Genomic DNA, 18,886 nt, shown 5'->3' with positions numbered 1-18,886 from the left:
TAACGGACGACATACAATTTATTAGAGTCAATTGGGGCATCTGCAAGCCCTTTTTGTGTCCCAGGAGAGGAATGGTGGAGTTAGAGGCCAAGAGAGAGAAGGGAGACAAGGGAGGACAAGGCAGATTATTAGTGAGGGATTATTAAACGCTCTGAAATCCCTATGGAAGACGCATGGGAAGTTGACAAAGGTTTCTCTTGAATGTGTAGTCCAATGACTCATTTGATATGCAATCAATGAAAGGAAGTGACACACTATCCACAGCATGTACGCACTGTCTACCTGCTACGTCGCTAACAATGCATGTGTATTGTGTGCAATGAGTGTCCTGCTCAGGCAGCTTCAAGTTCAATTCTCTATTGGACGCCCATGGTGTTTATTAGAACACGCTGCGACGGGGCAGATTCGAGGTGGCCCACACGGACCCTCGGTGTAGTGGCTGTTATGACAAGAGGGCACAATGTGTGAATTCATCTTTTCAGTTCATCTGAAATGCACGTATCATCCCGGCAGGGTTTTGTTGTCTCGATTGTGTATACATTTACGATGGATATATTTCTTTTGGTCACTTTGGTCCTCAAGAAATCGAACTTAGTGGTGTTTTTCTATGAATATAATTGGTGGGGAACCAATCATGTTAGTAGACAACGTACTAGGAAAAGTACAGTACTCACTACTGTTTTGTGCGTTTTTAGATTTCACTTTTTCAATCAATGGTATTGTTACAGTATGAATAGCACAGATAACAACAAATCTGTCTGAGTCATCATGAGACTTCAACTGAAATGCAATCTTAAAAAATAGCTGCGCCAGTAGATACCACAACAGATTTTCACATAATTTAGTCACAGGTTTGTCCGGCCACTTGTTGCTAGGCAGAATTCGTGGAGCACAATAATTTGTGCCCTATAGGACGATGATATTAACCACTTGATAAAATGGCATTCATAGAGTTTGATCCAATATGCCCCCCATGGATCAATGTGAAAATTGTCCACTTGTTGCCAGGCAGAATTCATGGAGCATAATCACTTGCGCACTATAGGCTAATAATGATTGTGTTTGAATGCCCAATTGAGGGCTGCAGTGACGCGCAGTCAGGGATGAAAACTGTAAAAACAGAAAAATTATAACATAAAATATGATTCAATGATTCAAATCAAACAGTTTCTATTTGTGAATTTGCACATTTCCTCATCAAATTCAGGGCAGAAAGCCGAGATAAGGCTGCCGCCAGCATTTCTTCTCGGCTTAGTGCGCAAGCCCTGCCTACTATCTGAGTGCACTCAGTGAGTGCAATTAGTTGGATCATGGCACCATCTTCAATCTGCTAATCAGACAATAAAATACGGGGAAATGCCATACTAGAGGTGCTGCAGTACTTGCTTCATCCTGAATGGGTGGGGGCGTGCATGAACTGGAAGTTGCTTGTCACTGCCGTCTTTCCACAGAGAGGGAACGTTTGTATGTTTTTTGACAGCAGGACCAGTCGGAGAGCAGCAAGTCAAATGCATTAAATATATTTGTATGCTCTGCTGAATGACTGAATGAATTTGACTGCCTAGATGGAGCATTATATACCCAAGCTCATCAGGAGGCGATCAGACTTTTACAACAAAGTACCAGAACTTTTCCTGGAGAAGAACAGGGTGCATGCAATGCATATACAGATAAAAGGCAAGAGCACACATGTTTTTCAGTTAATAAAAAATAAATAAATGGAACCAATAAGTGTTTGAAAACAATTTGTAAAAATGTTCTTAAACAAAGTGAATTATCTTCTTTTTCTTGTGATCATCTTAATGAACAACCTGTATTAACACCAAAAACTCCAAAAAAGTCAGTGCTTCACCAGCCACGAACGTCACCGCACATCACTGAGTACTCCTGTTTTGTGCGTTTTTAGATTTCACTTTCTCAATCAGTGGTATTGCTACAGTATGAACAGCACAGACAACAACAAACCTTCCTGAGTCATCAAGAAATTTCAATTCAACTGAAATTTAACAAATATCTAGCTAATAGACACCACTGCATTTTTGCATGGCAAGTTGTTGCTAGGCAAAATTTGTGGAGTATAATCATTAGTGCCCGACAGGCGAATTATTGTGTTTGAATGCAAAACTGCGGGCTGGTATAGTTAAGTGATAAGCTGCAGCTTAACTCTGACCCTGATGAGGACAAACGGTATAGAAAATAGTCAGATGTATTCAAATCTTGCAACTGAATCACTAATCTGTATTAAATATAAATATTAGTTTTCCTTCTCCTCTCCGGAGTAACTTGTTTGCACAGTGAGAGTGAGTGGAACAAACAAATAGAGCAGTGGGCCAGCGGACTCAAACAGACGGACGGCCGATTAACCCGCTTTGATTTGTAACTCTTATCTAATCCGCCTCGCAGGCCAAGGCGCCAACCTTGTGTCACCATCGAAGGCGAGCGGAACACATGGACACAGCCGAGAGTGGAGACGGCAAAAAAGAGGACAACTGCAGCGTGTCGTCAATGCCAAAAGCTGCGGGCCATTGTTGGGTGGCTAAACATGCATCATTCACTGTCACAGAAAAAAGTGACTCGGACACCTCATTTGTGAGTTTATTTAACCTGGAGGAACTAGTTAATACATAATGGCCACCACTCTAATAGATTCTGTGTCTCAATTAACCCCAGGGTTCTCAAATAGACGCTTCCTTTTTTGTTCCACAGTGTTATTGCTAACCAAAACAGCAGCACCTATCGAACCAAGTAAACAGTCTCACCAGCTGCCACTAAAAAGTTAACACATTCCTTGCATAGTATTTGTTTCTCTTACTCCACGCCTGCCCACAAAAATGCCTTATCCTAAACAGACACCCGGTCCCCTCTGTAGCCAAATAAAAAACAGGTGCCACTACATAAGGACATACGATAATCATTTTTCCTTAATAAGTACCACATTTTTCAATAAGTAATGTCAGATGTCACCCACTTTATTCAACAAACAAACAAAATGACTTGTGTGTGACTAGTGTGTTTCAAGGTTCAAGGCTGATTTTTTGTCGTTTTCTAAATTAAAATGTCTTGATTCCATTGGTCCGGGACTTTCAGAGAAATAGTCGTGACAACAAAGTTGCTACTAGTGGAAATCGAAGAATTACTGGCAGTACGATGTTATTGCGATATTTTGTGAACAACTGCGCTAACATCATGATGCAGCAGTTATGAAATTTTGCACATTAAGCATACGAAACAATTAAATACGTGAAATAATTTAATACAAAAATACTACAGTAAGCCCTTGTTTATTGCGATTAGTTGGTTCCAGACCCCAAAGTGATAAGTGAATTTCCGCGAAGTTGGATTCCTTATTTGTCAATCAAATATTTTCGTAGTTAGAGCATAGAAAACCTGTTTACGACCTTCTAAATACAGTTTTTAACATTATTTAAGCCCTCTATACATGAGCTAACACCCGTATAGTATTTTTTGCACTCATATTATTTAATATAGTAGACATAATAAGAGTAAATCAGCAATTCAATAAGACTTGTGTTCGTGTGTGTCGCTATAAATGAGATAGATAGATAGATAGATAGATAGACAGAATATAATTATATATATATATATATATATATATATATATATATTATACTGTATATACTGTGCTTTTTCAAGTTACCTGTCACATAAACTTGTGCATGAATTTTTGTTTTTAAAAAATCCAACTAAAGTCTTTCTTTGTATCTGCAGAATCACTCCTCACAGAGGCACGAGGAGGCCAAAGTATTGTAGTGTTGTCAAGTCAGCGTGATGTGCCTCTGACAGAATAGTGCCGTCAAGCGTGTATGTTGACAGACACTCTGTGAGGTGTCAGTCACCGAGGCAGCTCCTGCAATGTTTCCACCTGTGAAAAACAGCATCTCAGCTGAGGTAAGAGGATCGTCAAATAAAAATGCACTCAAGATTAGTCCCCAAAATGTCAACTCTCAGCTCTATCTGTCTTGCTGATGACATGCAGCTTGTTTTACATATAAGGCGAGTATACTTGCATGCATCATCCTATGTCCTTTGCTTCTATTTCACCTTGTTGACAGAATACAGTTTTCTACAGCTCTGGCAGCAAGTTAAGTACCAGTGCTTTGCATGACTTGAATGACATTAAAAACAAGATGACTGAAAAGACTGTAATATACATGCCAGGCCACTAGTTGGTGATAGCACTCCGATGTCACTTAAAACTGTTATAATTTAAGACGACTGTTTATAAAGCTGAGACAGAATTATCTATGATGTCTCTCAGGTATAGAATTAAGATTCCCATGGAAATACGAGGTCTAGCCTAACACTTGATTGATGAATTTATTGATTAAATAGTCTGTATAGGTCTATGCAGCTTCTAAACCAATACAACTGACCATGGGAAGGTTTTAGGCTTTAGAAGACTGCAGTTGCTGAATGATTGTTGATGATGAATGACTCTGCATTCAATTACATTTGAGACTTTAGTTTACACATTCTTCTTCTGACTCTATTACAGCACCAATTCAAGCCCTAGATGAACCCAGGATGAGTTTGTCACTTTTCTGTCTGTTACATAATCTAAACATTGACTTTGCTGCAGGCCCTGACTGTGGGGCACAGGGAGAAGGTACAAGTTCTCAATACACACCGTGGTCTTCACGCACATGATGATGCATATGATAAAAGGCTTAATATAAACTGGCGTTGCTAGAGTCACTCCTAATGACTTTAATAGAACTTTGAAGTGCAGTAGAATGTGGGGATCGTTAATCAGTCCTTCCAGGATGTGGGATTGTTAGAGTGCTGCCTCAAATGCCTGATTTCGCGGCAGCTTTTTTATAAGATTGTGGTATAAGTTGCATGTTTTTGAAGCTTTTTTTGTTTTCAAAGTTAGTGCTTCCAAGAGATTAAATAAATGAAAGATCAATTAATTATGATCTGTAATTAACTGGCCAAACACAAAAGCTGTCAGTATCTGGTGTGATCACCATTTGCCTCAAATACCACATGAGCTCATCCAGATCATCCCAAACATGCTCGTTATCGCTGTGATTTTTTTTTGGATTGTCACCAAAAAATGCATCTATGTTTGTCATTCATAACATACGCCTTCCCATACCACAAGCCCGCCGCCACCAACACAGCTGCATGCTATTGATGGCATTTTGAGTGCACGGAGATACTGTGATGAGGTCCTGAGGCCAATTCTTGCGCTATTCCTCCACGACCATCACCTCATGTTGCAGCATGATAATGCACGGCCCCATGTTGCAAGGCTCTGTACACATTTCCTGGAAGGTGAAAACATCCCAGTACTTGCATGCGCAGCATACTTACCAGACATGTCACCCTTTCAGCATGTTTGGGATTCTCTGGTTCGGTGTATGCAGTATTTGAGGCCAATGGCGGTCACACCAGATAGTGACTGGTTTTCCAACTACCTCCAATACAGTAGAACTGCGCATACCGGAGTGGCCTTTTACTGAGGGCAACCTAAGGCACACCTGTGCAATAATCATGCTGTCAAATCAGCATTTTGAGCATCCACATGTGAGGTGGATGAATTATCACTTGTGAATGATGAATGCTCACTAAGACAGATTTAGACGGATTTGTGAACAATATATGAGATAAACAGGTCTTTGGTGCACACAGACGTTTTGCATCTATGGGTTCCGCTCGTGAAATATGGGAGCAAAAACAAAAGTGTTGCCTACATTGTTTTTAGTTTATTTATTACAAGGTGATGATTTTATCAAGCTACAATCGATGATAAATAAAACCTGCTCAAAAACGTACAACAACAAAATGAATCCCATTCTGTGGATGCGGAATGACATGATTCCATTCTGCTTCATACTGTCAAAAAGATGAAGTCTTTGAGGCGGGCTAATATCATTTTAAAGCTCTCAGGTGCAGATGAGATATTACGCGGCGGGTAAGTGCCTCCACAATCTTTCCTCCCTTTTATTATCATATGGCAAGCAATAATCTCTTCGGGCCTTTTCAACCAACATCTCTAATAATATCTCTGTGTGATATATTGTATAGGCGCCGCATGTATGCCATCAGGGATCTCCTTTGTTCAACTTAACAATCAGGAACAAAAATAGCAGTGAAAGAAGAATGAATTTGCATGGCTTTTCATAGCAAAAACATGGATATCCTCTCTCTTCGCACAGAGTTGCCAGGCCACCTGCCTGGGGTAGAATGTCTAACATGACATTGGCATTCAGAGTGTGTGTGTCTCTTTGTATGTGCACCACTGAGTCATGCACAGTGAACTCTGAGCAGCACGAGGTGCATGACCTTCCCCCCAAAACAGGCACCGCTGTTGCCTTTCCGCATGGTAACTCAGATCTCTCTACAATCTTTCCCTCACACGCACACAGAAGTGATAAATGCGACTCCCGGGTCTTCTTCACTCTTCAAGCCTGCGACACCAACCATAGAGCTCATCATTCCACATTCGGACCACTAGAAGCATGTACCGTAATGTCGATTTCCACACGCCATATGACTCCCAGCTAATATGTCAATGCTTAACCTCATTGAGGCAAGAAAGGTGGGGTATTGTGGTAAGGCCTTGAGACCACAACGACAAAACCACTTATGTTATAAAGCCCTCATGTTGTCTTAAGACTAAAGAGCTTGCAATGCTTTGTTTAATGACTCATAATACTAGATTGTGTGTTGCTGTCATTTTTTATTAAGAAATATTAATACATGGATATATTTTGCAAACTTCCCACAACTTTGTGACCTTAAAGGGGTGGCTACAGTACAGTAGAGGTCCACTTTTGTCCCTCAACGCCCAATAGAACTAATTATTGGACTGTAACATACCAAAACATCTCCCATGTGTATGTATTGTATTATCGGTTACATTTATTAGAAGGGCACCAGATGATACTTGCATGAACTAATACACAAATTGGAACACAAAGCGGGACCTGTAATGTAGTGCAGGGATCCACACTAACTTTTTTTAGTAGGAGCACAGTGGTCCCTAATTTAAAATTTTAGGAAAACTTAGGGGTGCACACCGAAATCGACTTGCAAAGCAAACATTCACATTTGCTCTCGTATTACTGATAAATACTATTAACTCCAGTACCACCCTCTTTTCGCTCACATGGGCCCGCCTTCTTCTCCTTTCTTCCTCCTTAGGAGTTAATGTGGGTTGGCAAACTAGTTCATTTGCACGTTACTGTCAACTGCTGGACTGAAGTGTGGAACAGAAGCTTGTCAGCAACAAAAAATATACAATAACGTTAAAATAAAATCGGCAAATTAACTGGTAGGGTTGCCAACTTGTGCAAAAATAAATAAGGGACACCTTGTCGGCAGGGCCAACCAACCGCCTGTTTTGTTTTTTTGTTTTTTTTTGCCTTTACTTGTGTAATTTGATGCCTGTTTTCGAGTAATACTAATACTGTACATGAGAAATGAATTGTTCAATAATATATTTTTTCTTTAAAAATGACACAGTTAGCAGAATAAGATAACAATTTAAATATCTTTCTCATAGAAATCTGTCCTGCTTAAACAGGACAGTACAAAACAGTATAAATTGAGTGTCCAGGTTTATCACAGCACAGGTGTGTCCGACTTCCAACACTATTACAGCTATTTTGATAAAAAGAAAGTAGAGGTGACCTACAGGTATTTGTGTTCTATGTGACAGCCAAAATTTCAGTTGTACCTAATTTACCAAGCACATCTCTCCTGAAACTGTGTGCTCATTTGTCATTAAATACAGACTGAATTGAAGAATTATAAAAATAGTAAGAAGTAAAGTAAATATTGAAGTAAATGTTTTTGGTGAGCTACTTAAAATCAGAGCAGAGGTTGTTAAGTGACACGCAAAAAAGTAAGTTAGCACATACAAGTTAGCACATTGTAGAATGCGATTGAAACGTGAGCGATTACACACGTTGGCATCGATTGGTTTAGACTGTGACAAGCTGTTGTAATTTGACTTCACATTTTACAGACAATTTTTCATTGTAACGGTACTAACAGACAAAATGCTATCATTTTAAAACTATGTAAATGTGTTTTGTGTTAACATTTTTGAGACTTGTGGTGTAACTGTGTTAGTTACCAAAAAACTACAGTCAGCTGCTGATGACCGCATAGATTCCTGTTTCCATGTATTAGTACGCTGCTAACGAGGACGTTTTGTGATAAAAATACATTAAGAACACAGTTGCACTCACGCAGTGTATAAATAACACGACAAGACGCAACATATTGTACATTAACAGGAAAATGTATACAAACCAAGGCAACACACGCTAATTGGGGCGTGCACTAACCAAGGTTCCACTGTACTTCAAACATTGCCTGTACAGTTAATTTTTTATGACGATGACAGTTTAACCCTGAAATGAATTATTTCTATTTTAATGTGCAAAAATATTTCAAAAGTTGAATCTATGCTTTTACCTGTACCTACAATAGCCCACTAATTAGCATGGAGAGGCACATTAGTGTATTGATTGTAGCTTAAAAGACAAAAATGGACTTCTGCAGGACTCCTTACCTAACAGCTCCTCATTGGAGGATGGTTGGTGAACCCAATCTGTCATTTTAACCCCATCTCTGATGCAAAGTTCATAGTAAAAACAAGTAATGCTGTTTCCTATTGGCTCATTATAGCATGCTTGCATGACTGCACTCGCAGTTTGTTGTGCTCCGCCCTCTTTATGATATGAATTTCACAGTCTACTGCACCCAGATGTAAACATAAACACTGTTTCTGTTTTTAGGTTAGGTTGAGGCCCTGTAGAATGATGTGGTCAGAGAAGCCATGCACAAATACAAACTATTTCACTCAAATTGCATGCATGCAGTTGATAATTAGGCCTCATATTTAGCACTGGTGTATTTTTTTTTGCAGACCTATTTATACTTAAAGTGAAACATTTAAAATGACAACCCCTTGCCTCCCATTTAACCGATATGCGTCATATATGTGCAGGTGTATGGCGATAAACAGACATGGCATCATCTGTTTTCCCCATCACATCTCCAGTCATGCACACAGTAGTCTGCACGTGCACAAAGACATCAACAACAACATGAGCAATAAAAAGCCTTTGGGGTTTTTTTCTTGCTGCTGCCAAAAATATTCGAGATGACATGGCAACATGAGTCATATCACAGCCAAAACAACTAAACAACAGGGGTGCATTTTCAGTATTTGCAATAAAAACTGCATCAATGAGTGTCAACCTGGAAAAATATACAAATATAACAACAAATTTGTACATGTATTTTTGTTTTGCCTTAGGAAACTACAGCACAAGCAACATGAGTGACCTTCTGTGAAGAGATGGCTGCAGTTCCACTGACTCAACACTGGGAGGTGCACTTGTATGGAGCAAAATCTCCACATTGGCTTTCCCCATGTCTCACTATTTCCAGTAAATTAATGGAAAAAATATTATAAGCCAAGTAAGCGTAACACACAATCTTAACAACTCATTTTTCTAACCCTCATGGGTGTCATGTCAACACTGCAATAATACCCAATAAAGTCAGTTAAGAGGTGACTATTTTAAAACAACTCAATTATGACAACATAAACAATGCATTCCATTAGATCCCACGAACAATTTATGCCCCTAAATTGAACTACTCTCAATACAAAAACAAGTAGGGGGGTTCCCCCCTCTGTGAGCTTCCCTCTCCCCCTCCTCCTGGCAACACAAACCCAGGGATAATTAGCTCAGACAGAAAGATAACTTACCATATTGACTTCTGACACCATGTCTATGCTGGCGATGTCTATATTCATCCCCACTCCCACTGGTAGACCTGCGAAGGATGCAAATAAAATCACATTTTAAAAAAAGCACTGGTGCAGCCTGGAATGATGGAATAATTATCCCAGTGCGCCTGAGTGAGGTATTACGATAGTTTGTGCAAAAAAGCTGCAAATCCACCCCCTTTAAAAGTTGCCTGAATCAACTATGCATTCATCAGTACTGGTGAACTATTAAAATGTGGGGTTTTGATTGCAACGTGTCATTTAAATGCATGCACTAGTGTGTTTGAGCGGGCACAAGCGACCCACAACATCGTTCAATGCATTTAAACATGCATTAATTGCTTTGCATTGCATTGTGCACTAAAGTGATATTAATTCCGCAAGGCGCACTCAAAAAAACATAAACAACCAATGGATGCATGTATTTACCTCCAAAATCTGGCCTCAATCGTATATCATAACCTTTCAACAGCCTATCCACCGTCTCTTTAACCAAAGGCATATTGCTCGGATCATTGACACCGACACTGTGGAGGAGCACACACACGCACACACACAAAATTAAAGAGATTAAGGTGGCACAAACATTCCCTGGACCACAAAGTCTCCCCATCTGATGGCTGGTCCAGGGAAGAAAAGAGGAGTGGAGCATCCTTACCTTTGTGCGCACACCACAGCCACTACAAGAGGGAACACCTCGACACAAAAGCACCATCTTCTTCTTCTTAACATGTTGTTGTTCTTATGGTGTTCTTTATAAGCCCCTCGTTTTTTAAAAGAAAAGACAAGACGAGCTTCAACTTATTCTTGCCAGTGCGGTAATTCCAATGCCGGGCGCATGCGCAGTCTGCACTACAACGTGAAGTCTGGTGATGATGATGATGAAGATGATGATGGTTGTGTCAGAGAGGGATAGTATATACACACAAGAAGCCGCGGGTGGAGTTTTTAAAGAGGAGGGGGGCGTAAAGAGTCACCCGTGGGGATCTCCTCGGTGTGATGGACTGTACTCAGATGGGTGTTGGTCCAATTCCCAATGAAAAGGGAAGAGCACTTCCGCAAGTTTAATGTGCAAAATACAATTCAGAAGTAACCCCCAGTGTCATTATCCAAATGCATGTTTAGTGCATGCAAACATTCTGCATCTACAATAAAATGCAGCAATCACGTGAGTGTGTGCATTTGCACACGCTGGACATTTCATTAGGTACACCTGCGCATCTCCAAAAGAAGAGCCTTTTATAAAGATAATTGTTACTTTTATCGACACTATAGCTAGTATATGTTTATTATTGTCTGTCTGTAATGTTTTTTTCCCCATCACATAGCGTCCAAAATATGAGAACCATCCACACCCCTCCATAATAAAACTAATTCACACACAGTTTGATTATTGAATGGAAAGCCTTTGTAGGTCATGACACGCCCTCCTACCCCCTCCAGACAACCAGTGAAGATAGTTGATAGCACCAAAACTGAATGCAAAATTGACTAATACTGTAAATTAAAACCTTATTAATGTTGAAAAACCGCTAAATGTTTAATTAATTATATTAGATACATTAGTGGATATATTTCAATCAATTCCCTATCAACATAAACGGGCAATTCATTAGGTTTACCTGCACATACAATGTGACTGACTGTCAGTGGTTGTATTATTATATTCACTTAACATGATATTCATTATTAATGATTGGGGCGTCACTAGACACTCAGTTCATGAGACGAGACGATACACGATATTGGGTCTACGAGACGAGACTGAATTTTAACATTACTTTGAAGAAAAGTACAATGAAAAATATAAAAAAATATATGACAATACAGTATATTGCCATCCATCCATCCATTTTCTATACCGCTTCATCCTCATTAGGGTCGCGGGGGCATGCTGGAGCCTATCCCAGCTGACTTCGGGCGACAGGCGGGGTTACACCCTGGACTGGTCGCCAGCCAATCGCAGACAGTATATTGCAATCTACTAATTTCATTTCAGTATGTATGCTACCGGCCCCACCTCCATCCACCGAGACAAAGAGAGTGTATGACTATAAGGGCTCACTCCATTCATGCCGTTGTTCTGTGGAACAAATGCACCATGGTGCTGAAAGCAATGCACCGAGTGAATGCTCTTCCTGCCTGCTTGGAGGCGAAGGATGAGGAAAACAGACACGCGTGCACATGGCACTATATTGAGACTGGCAAAATTAGTAATTTATTGTGTGATTAATTCATCGATTTATTATCGTCCCAGGCGTAGTGCCTGCGAGCCTTTTCTTGAGCAAGAAAGCTTGTCACGTTTTAATCTCGCGAGATTTTGTGACACCCCTATTAGGTATGGTTCCCATGCCTGCCATAAAAGAAAGCGTTAGGGAAAAATAGCAAGGTAATGTGAGTGATCATGATATACCTTCTGTTTCACACAAAAATATATTTGGTTGCTCCACCTAAATATTAGAGACACCTGTCCGGATGATGTAGTGCAGTTGTACATAACGAAGTGTCCATGAGTGTAAACACATCGAACCAACACTCGTAATGGATAGTTTGCATATGATGATAAATATGAGTTACTTAAAGGGGCCGCCACATTCCCATTGTATTTTAATCATATTGGCGGGTGTTCCTAATATTGTGGTTGCCACACAAGAGTGTCAAAATATCAGACACAGATTTCAGTATGCAACGGCGCAGTAATTAATAGCTGCATCTGAAAAGCGAGCATTATTATTGTTTCTTTAATTGCAACTTGGACTTCATCCGAGCAGCACCAGTGCATTGTTCCCCATGCATGCATGCAGGCAGGCCTGTATATACAGTATAGTGCATGCAGCATGTCAACAGTGTGAGAGGCACACAGTGCAGTGGGCGCCTCAGGCTTGGAGGCAGGATACATGTAAGGGGAGCAGTATGTAGGCAAGCTACACTGGCACGCACGCACTGCTGAGCATGGACACGCGCCACTCTGGAAAGTCATGGTGGAGGATGCCAGATCCCTTTTTTTGGGGGAGATGGATTCCTACAGAGAACAGAGCAGAGGCAACTGCAAACACTGGAAAGAGGATTAAAAAAATTCTCTATATGACCTGATGGTGTCACTGTGTTTAAAATTAAGTCTCTAGTTGAATGATTGTTTACAGTCCTATTATGCAAAATGAGTGCATTTGTAAGGACAAATTACAGGCTGGAAACGGTAATTTAGGTTTTAACTTCATGTACGAAACAACAATGCTGGTCACATGTTAGGGAAAAGCTGCACAATCTACTGAAAAGATGCAATATATCACAAATTTGTCCTTTACAAAATAATAATGCTCAATTGTAATGGTAATGGTAACGGCGTTTGTAATGCTTGAAATAATAATGAATTAAAATACCCGTTACAGAGAAACAATAACGGTATCAGCAACATTACTCCCAACACTGCAAACTGTGAAGACAGGTACTGTAGATGATCACTGATATCATGCAGGCCACTGACATACCAAAATCATTAGTGAATATATTATCAGTTAGCATGGCAAAGTGGTCTGTTGCTCCGCTCAATCTAGTAGTAATTTTTGGATATATACATTGTGTCAGCGTCACTGTCAAGTCATACGATAAGAGATAAGATATTTTTGTTTGTCACTCTAAGCAATACAATAACATTTTGTAGCAGCTGAAGATAAAATCAATCTTAGGGCTGAAAAGATTTATGCGTATACTGTATAAAAATGACCAGAGTTAATTCGTTACCACTTTGTAGTTCTAATTTTACTCCACGTACACGTAGTTCAGTTCATATCCTTTCCATTCCTTTGTCAGCATTGATCCAGGTTTCTGAGATTGCAATTACACTGAAAGATTTGTCGAATTGGCTGAAATATTGTTTGATGTTGTGGAAGTTGGCATACACGCTTTTGCCAGAGGTGGGAGCAAGTCAGTGTTTTGCAAGTCTCAAGTAGGTCTCAAGTCATGAATCTCAAGTCTCGGGTCAATCCTCAATTAAAGACGTGCAAGTCCAAGTCAAATCTCAAGTCAAGACAAGACAGGTCCAGTCAAGTCCCAAGTCATAGGCTTGAAATTGTTGAGACCTTACAAGTCTTAAGCACAAGTTAGTGTCTCCCAAATAAAATGCCATTTTAACAATGTAAAAATCTATTAGATTGGACAAATACAATGAATGCATTTGTGACGAGGCTTGGTCACAGACAAAGAGTGCTGACGTAGCATTCAGGATTTAGTCACAGAAGTGTAATCCATACATTTGTTGTTTTTTCTTAAACCTAATTGGACGTTAATGGATGCAATCAATGAGGCACATTCAAAGGGAAACTTTGTTGCCTTGCTGGAAATTACAGTCATGAGACTAAAATCGGAGTCGCTGATGTCGAGTTGCAAGTCTTTGATGATATTGCCAAGTCCAAATTTAACAAAATTGTGACTTGAGTCTTACTCCAGTCCAAGTTGCGAGACTCGAGTCCACACCACTGTCTTCTGCTGTTGATCATTTGTTTTCTAGTGTTGTAGATGAATGTATTCCATCCGACTGCATCGTTCTTTGTTTGTGTGGAGTGCCTTTCATGTTCCTCGTGGTGGAAATGATGTAATCTTTAATATTTGTACAGTTCCTTGATGAAAGCACGTACTTTAGTCTTCCTCCGGTCCTGATGTAGATTTTGCAGTTCACGCTCCAATTTACCCTACTTCCTTAAGTCACATGCATTCTTGGCTATGTTGGCGTTGCGTTTTGTCAGATGCTCATTCATGCAGACGGTTGTTCCTTTCAGCTTACTTCCCTGTTTCCACAGTGCTGTTTTTGATTTTGTGCTGTTGAACTTCATGATGATAACAGGTGTGGTAATTTGAGATTTTAATAGTGGAATGCAAGTGTCAATGTTGAAGCAACATCCATTTAATCTGGTTCTCCCCATCTGTTCTCAGCTGCCCAGGCATAAGACCTGGTCTTAATGTGAAGCCCAGTCACACTCACATCGTTCACGCATGTGCTTTGCTCACTCATCTCATCTATTGCTCACTCATCTATCCATCTCTGAAAACCTTAATATTGTGACACCGTGCTGGTTTTCCTCTCTAAGATTGTTGATATCCTCTTGCAGTGCTCTGTTTTCCACTTTCACTTGTGTCTTGCTTGACTTCCTTGTGAAAACTTAATTTGCTCATTCTCTCTCTTATTCACGTTGTTCTGTACTTGTAAGCTTGCAATCTCTCCTGTGAGATCACGCCGTACTTGTGTCATGTCTTTTGTCAACTCCTTGTTTGAACTGGCTACTGTTTCTATCAGTAGCTCCCCTACAGTAGGGAACTCCTGTGTCTCCTTGGACTTTTCGTCTGAGTAAGGACATTTTGGGCTAGGAGATTGTTGTTTTGTTTTGGTTTAGGGTGATCGCAAAGGAAGTGTGGATCGCGTGTCACCAACATCATAACCGTCACTTTGTAGATGTCATACGACATCAGTCAGCTGACATTAAGCCCCCTCCCGATTTACTCTTGTGCTTCGGCGGCAAAAAAGAAGTGGAGAACAGATGTCGGCAGCCACACACGGGTAACTTTCATCTTTATTGTTCCAATGACGGATAAACTAACTCAGCAGTAAGATGCCTACAGACAGTATATAACAAAAGTTACCAATTCACTGGTAGCGCCGAGTTATGTCGAAAAAAAGTCAATTGTTTTGTGGCTGCGCTTTGCGTCATGAACTCCACTACAGAAATGTGTTTACTACAAGTTTGTTTGTCAAACTACTGTCAAACATTGCTGAAAGATTTTTAAAATGTCGCCTTGAGTTCGGCTGCATAGTCTTTTGCATAATCCTTTTTTCTCTTCTAAAGTATCTGTAATGTTTTATAGCAATGCTAACTGGACATAATCCATCAAGTCTATGTATAATGAACGCTACCTAGCTATTTTCACTGACATACTACTCAGGTTAGGTACACAACTGTTGAGGAATTATGTGTAATTGTCTTTATTGCCAAATTGATTTGAATTGTGAATTACCGAATGATATCAGCTATTTTAATGACCTCTAAACTTTGGAAGTGTGAATGTGAAATACTAATCTTTAGTATTTAGTACGACCAATCCAGCGTGTACCCCGCCTGTCGCCCGAAGTCAGCTGGGATAGGCTCCAGCATGCCCAGGCGACCCTAATGAGGGGAAGCGGTATAGAAAATGGATGGATGGATGGATAGTATTTAGTATAGTAGTTGCAAAGTTTACCAGATAGGTTTTATATATGCTATATATTTATAGTAAGTCGTACAATATATCATTTTGAGTGTGTGCACCTCGATATACAAACATGTACAGTGTACATAAATACTCATATTTGTAAATATACTAAATATATATGTTTGCTATGTTTATAGTAGGAGGTAGATCTTTGGGACATGGTCATATTAAAAGTAGCACACAGGCTGAAAAGTGTGAGCACTATTATTTACATATTGACCACAATTAGTTTGACATAAAATAGCAAATATCATAAAAACGTTTCACTATGCTTTATTTTGAAAAAAACCCCACCAGAATTGCATGTCTGCCCTGTTGGCATTTCACAGATGGGACAGGGAGAAAAGGCCGAGACGAAGGGAATTTAAAGTTAATTAACGCATTTCTTGTTCAAGCCTGAGAAAACGACCCTAATGTTGACATTATTACCGACAGTCATTTAAATCTAAAATAAAAAATACTGCCACAGCGACGCAGCAGCGGCACGACAGTCCGCCTCCCATGTAGCCCACCACCACAGCTTCAAAAAATCCTAGGGGAAACCTTGAATGCGTACCTCACGCCAAATAGAGTTCAAGCCGAAGATATCAGCAAGCAATCCTGTTCTTGTGGTCAGGAAATAATTCAAAAGTCTGAAATCCCTAAAGGGCAATTTGTCCTCATTTTTTTCCCACATGTTTCTGCATCTTTGCACTAAGAGGAATAGAATGCCTCTTTTTCTCCGAGCAGCCACACTGTCCTGCCAGGGCAAAGGCAACCTGCATCCTACTACTAAAAGGTTGTGTGGAAAAATGCATTTGCAAGTGTGTTTGCTGATGGCAAAACCAAGATGGGTCGTGAAGGAGTCTTTGTGTGAATTAGCACATGTTCGTGAGCACATAGATGACAGCACATTGTCTACCATTACATTGTTTTCTGCTTGTTATAAATAGCCCTGATGAAAATAAACCCACATTCTGTCAACGATTGTCACCGCAACAATGGAGTGCAGCGCAACACCTTCTTTGTTTAAAGTTTCTTCACTGTGCACATGCGAATACTGTATGTGCACACGACATCACAGACTCGTGTGTACAAAAGTCGACAAAACTAAATGAATCGGACTCAAATGTACCAATCACGACAATCGGCGACCCAATAAAAATTAACCTGCAGCCCATTTTAATGGTTTAGTTTATTTAAAACATGCTAAACAAAGTTACTTTGATGTCACATTTACATTTGCACAATTAAACATATCTGAAAAGGAGTAGGAAGAAGCAAATTAATGCTACCCCTTTGCCATGCCTCAGCAATTATTGATCATCTGTTCACTTCCTGTGTTTAACATGTTACAGGTTACAAAGACAAGGTTAGGTTTCAGCTAGTTTGTAGCTAGCTTATTCAGTCAAAAATAATACATAAATAAGAGTATGTATTCATCCATTTACTTTGCCGCTTTTCCTCATTAGGGTTGCGGGGATATCCTGGAGCCTATCCCAGCTGACTTTGGCAAGAGGCGAGGTACTCCCTGGACTGGTTGCCAGCCAATCGCAGGGCACATATACACAAACAACCTTTCACACACACATTCATACCTATGGACAATTTAGAGTCGCCAATTAATCTAACGTGCATGTTTTTGGAATGTCTGAGGAAACCCGAGAACCCACGCTTGCAGAATATGCTAACTCTACACAGAGATGCCCAAACGGAGATACGAACCCAGAGCTTTTCAGATTTGGCCAACATGCTAACCACTAGGCCACCGTGCGGCCCCAAAGAAGAGTAAAAGCAGAGAAAATTATATTATAATCTATTAAAAAAATAACTGGAACTGGTCAAAATATGCCTCCAAAACATAAACAACAATCTGTTGTCATGCACAATATCAAGAAATTAGTTTAGAGGTCATCAATAGATTAACTGTGTGTGGTTCACTTTTTCTTGAGCCTTTTATTGCAACACTTCCAATGTGAAATCTCTTGATATGCCTTGTGGTAGTTTATTGCGGTTTATTGGTTCCAGACGCGACCGTGACAAGTTAATTTCCGGATTCCTTATTTATAGATGCGATATTTTCATAGTTAGAGCATACAAAACCTGTTTACAACCTTCTAAATATGTTTTTTTAACATAAGAGTCATCTAGACAGGAACTAACACCCCTATAGTCACCTTTACACTCATATTACCCAATATAGTAGACATCATAAAAGTAAATAAGACATAAATAAAACATAAATAAGACTCGTGCTCATGTGTGTGTCTTCCCTAGGGGAGCTGAGTGGCAGGAAGTGACATAAGGGGTCCAGAGTTGAAACAGTGGCCCGTGTTTTTATAAGGGATTTTTGAGGGGATTATTGTGCCTGTTGTGAGATAATTCAAAGATGCAATAAAAGCCTGTCGTTCCAGCAATTAATTCTGCCGTTTGTTTCACCGAACATTCACAGTAGCATTACTGACACCTAGTGACCAGTTTAGAATACTGCATGTGTTTTCTGAATGCCTTATATACTATATGTGTTTAATTTAGCTATTTTCATAGCTAAATGCATAGTTAAATAGCTATGATATTACTTAAAACATTGCTTCTGCAGTTAATAAAGGCTTTATGATAGCAATAGTTTGACCCCGGAATGGATTCTATTTACAGTGCATTATTTCTCTGGAGAAAATTGCTTCAGACTCCATCCAACTAGCATCCCAAAACGGATGGTTTAATGCGTAATTGCTGAGACATGGAGAAGGGGTAGGTTGAAATAAGGTCGGCTTCTTCCTGTTCTACATGCTGAAAAATGTAAATGTTAACCTGTGATGTACGTCTATGTTAAGCATGTTACACACAAACAAAATCATAACCATTTATGATATACCGTAGGCATTGTCT

The 18,886-nt window shown here is 39.8% G+C and overlaps 1 protein-coding gene across 2 annotated transcripts in view; it reads right to left on the bottom strand.

Annotated features, from left to right (window-relative positions):
* LOC129169182 (gamma-aminobutyric acid receptor subunit beta-2-like) overlaps positions 1-10,679 on the bottom strand; it is a 46,484-nt gene extending 35,805 nt beyond the window's left edge. For both annotated transcript variants that reach the window (XM_054755340.1, XM_054755341.1), the window contains exons 1-3: positions 10,437-10,679; positions 10,208-10,305; positions 9,758-9,825 (exon numbers count right to left, since the gene is read on the bottom strand). In XM_054755340.1, the coding sequence (XP_054611315.1) occupies positions 9,758-9,825; positions 10,208-10,305; positions 10,437-10,510 (240 nt within the window). In that variant the 5' untranslated portion in view covers positions 10,511-10,679. The remainder of the gene's footprint in view (positions 1-9,757; positions 9,826-10,207; positions 10,306-10,436) is intronic.
* Positions 10,680-18,886: the final 8,207 nt, after the last annotated feature.

The sequence above is a fragment of the Dunckerocampus dactyliophorus genome, chromosome 16, assembly GCF_027744805.1.
Source record: "Dunckerocampus dactyliophorus isolate RoL2022-P2 chromosome 16, RoL_Ddac_1.1, whole genome shotgun sequence".
Classification (NCBI taxonomy): domain Eukaryota; kingdom Metazoa; phylum Chordata; class Actinopteri; order Syngnathiformes; family Syngnathidae; genus Dunckerocampus; species Dunckerocampus dactyliophorus.
Note: the sequence above shows the minus strand (reverse complement) of the source record. Positions and strands in the feature narration are given on the sequence as shown.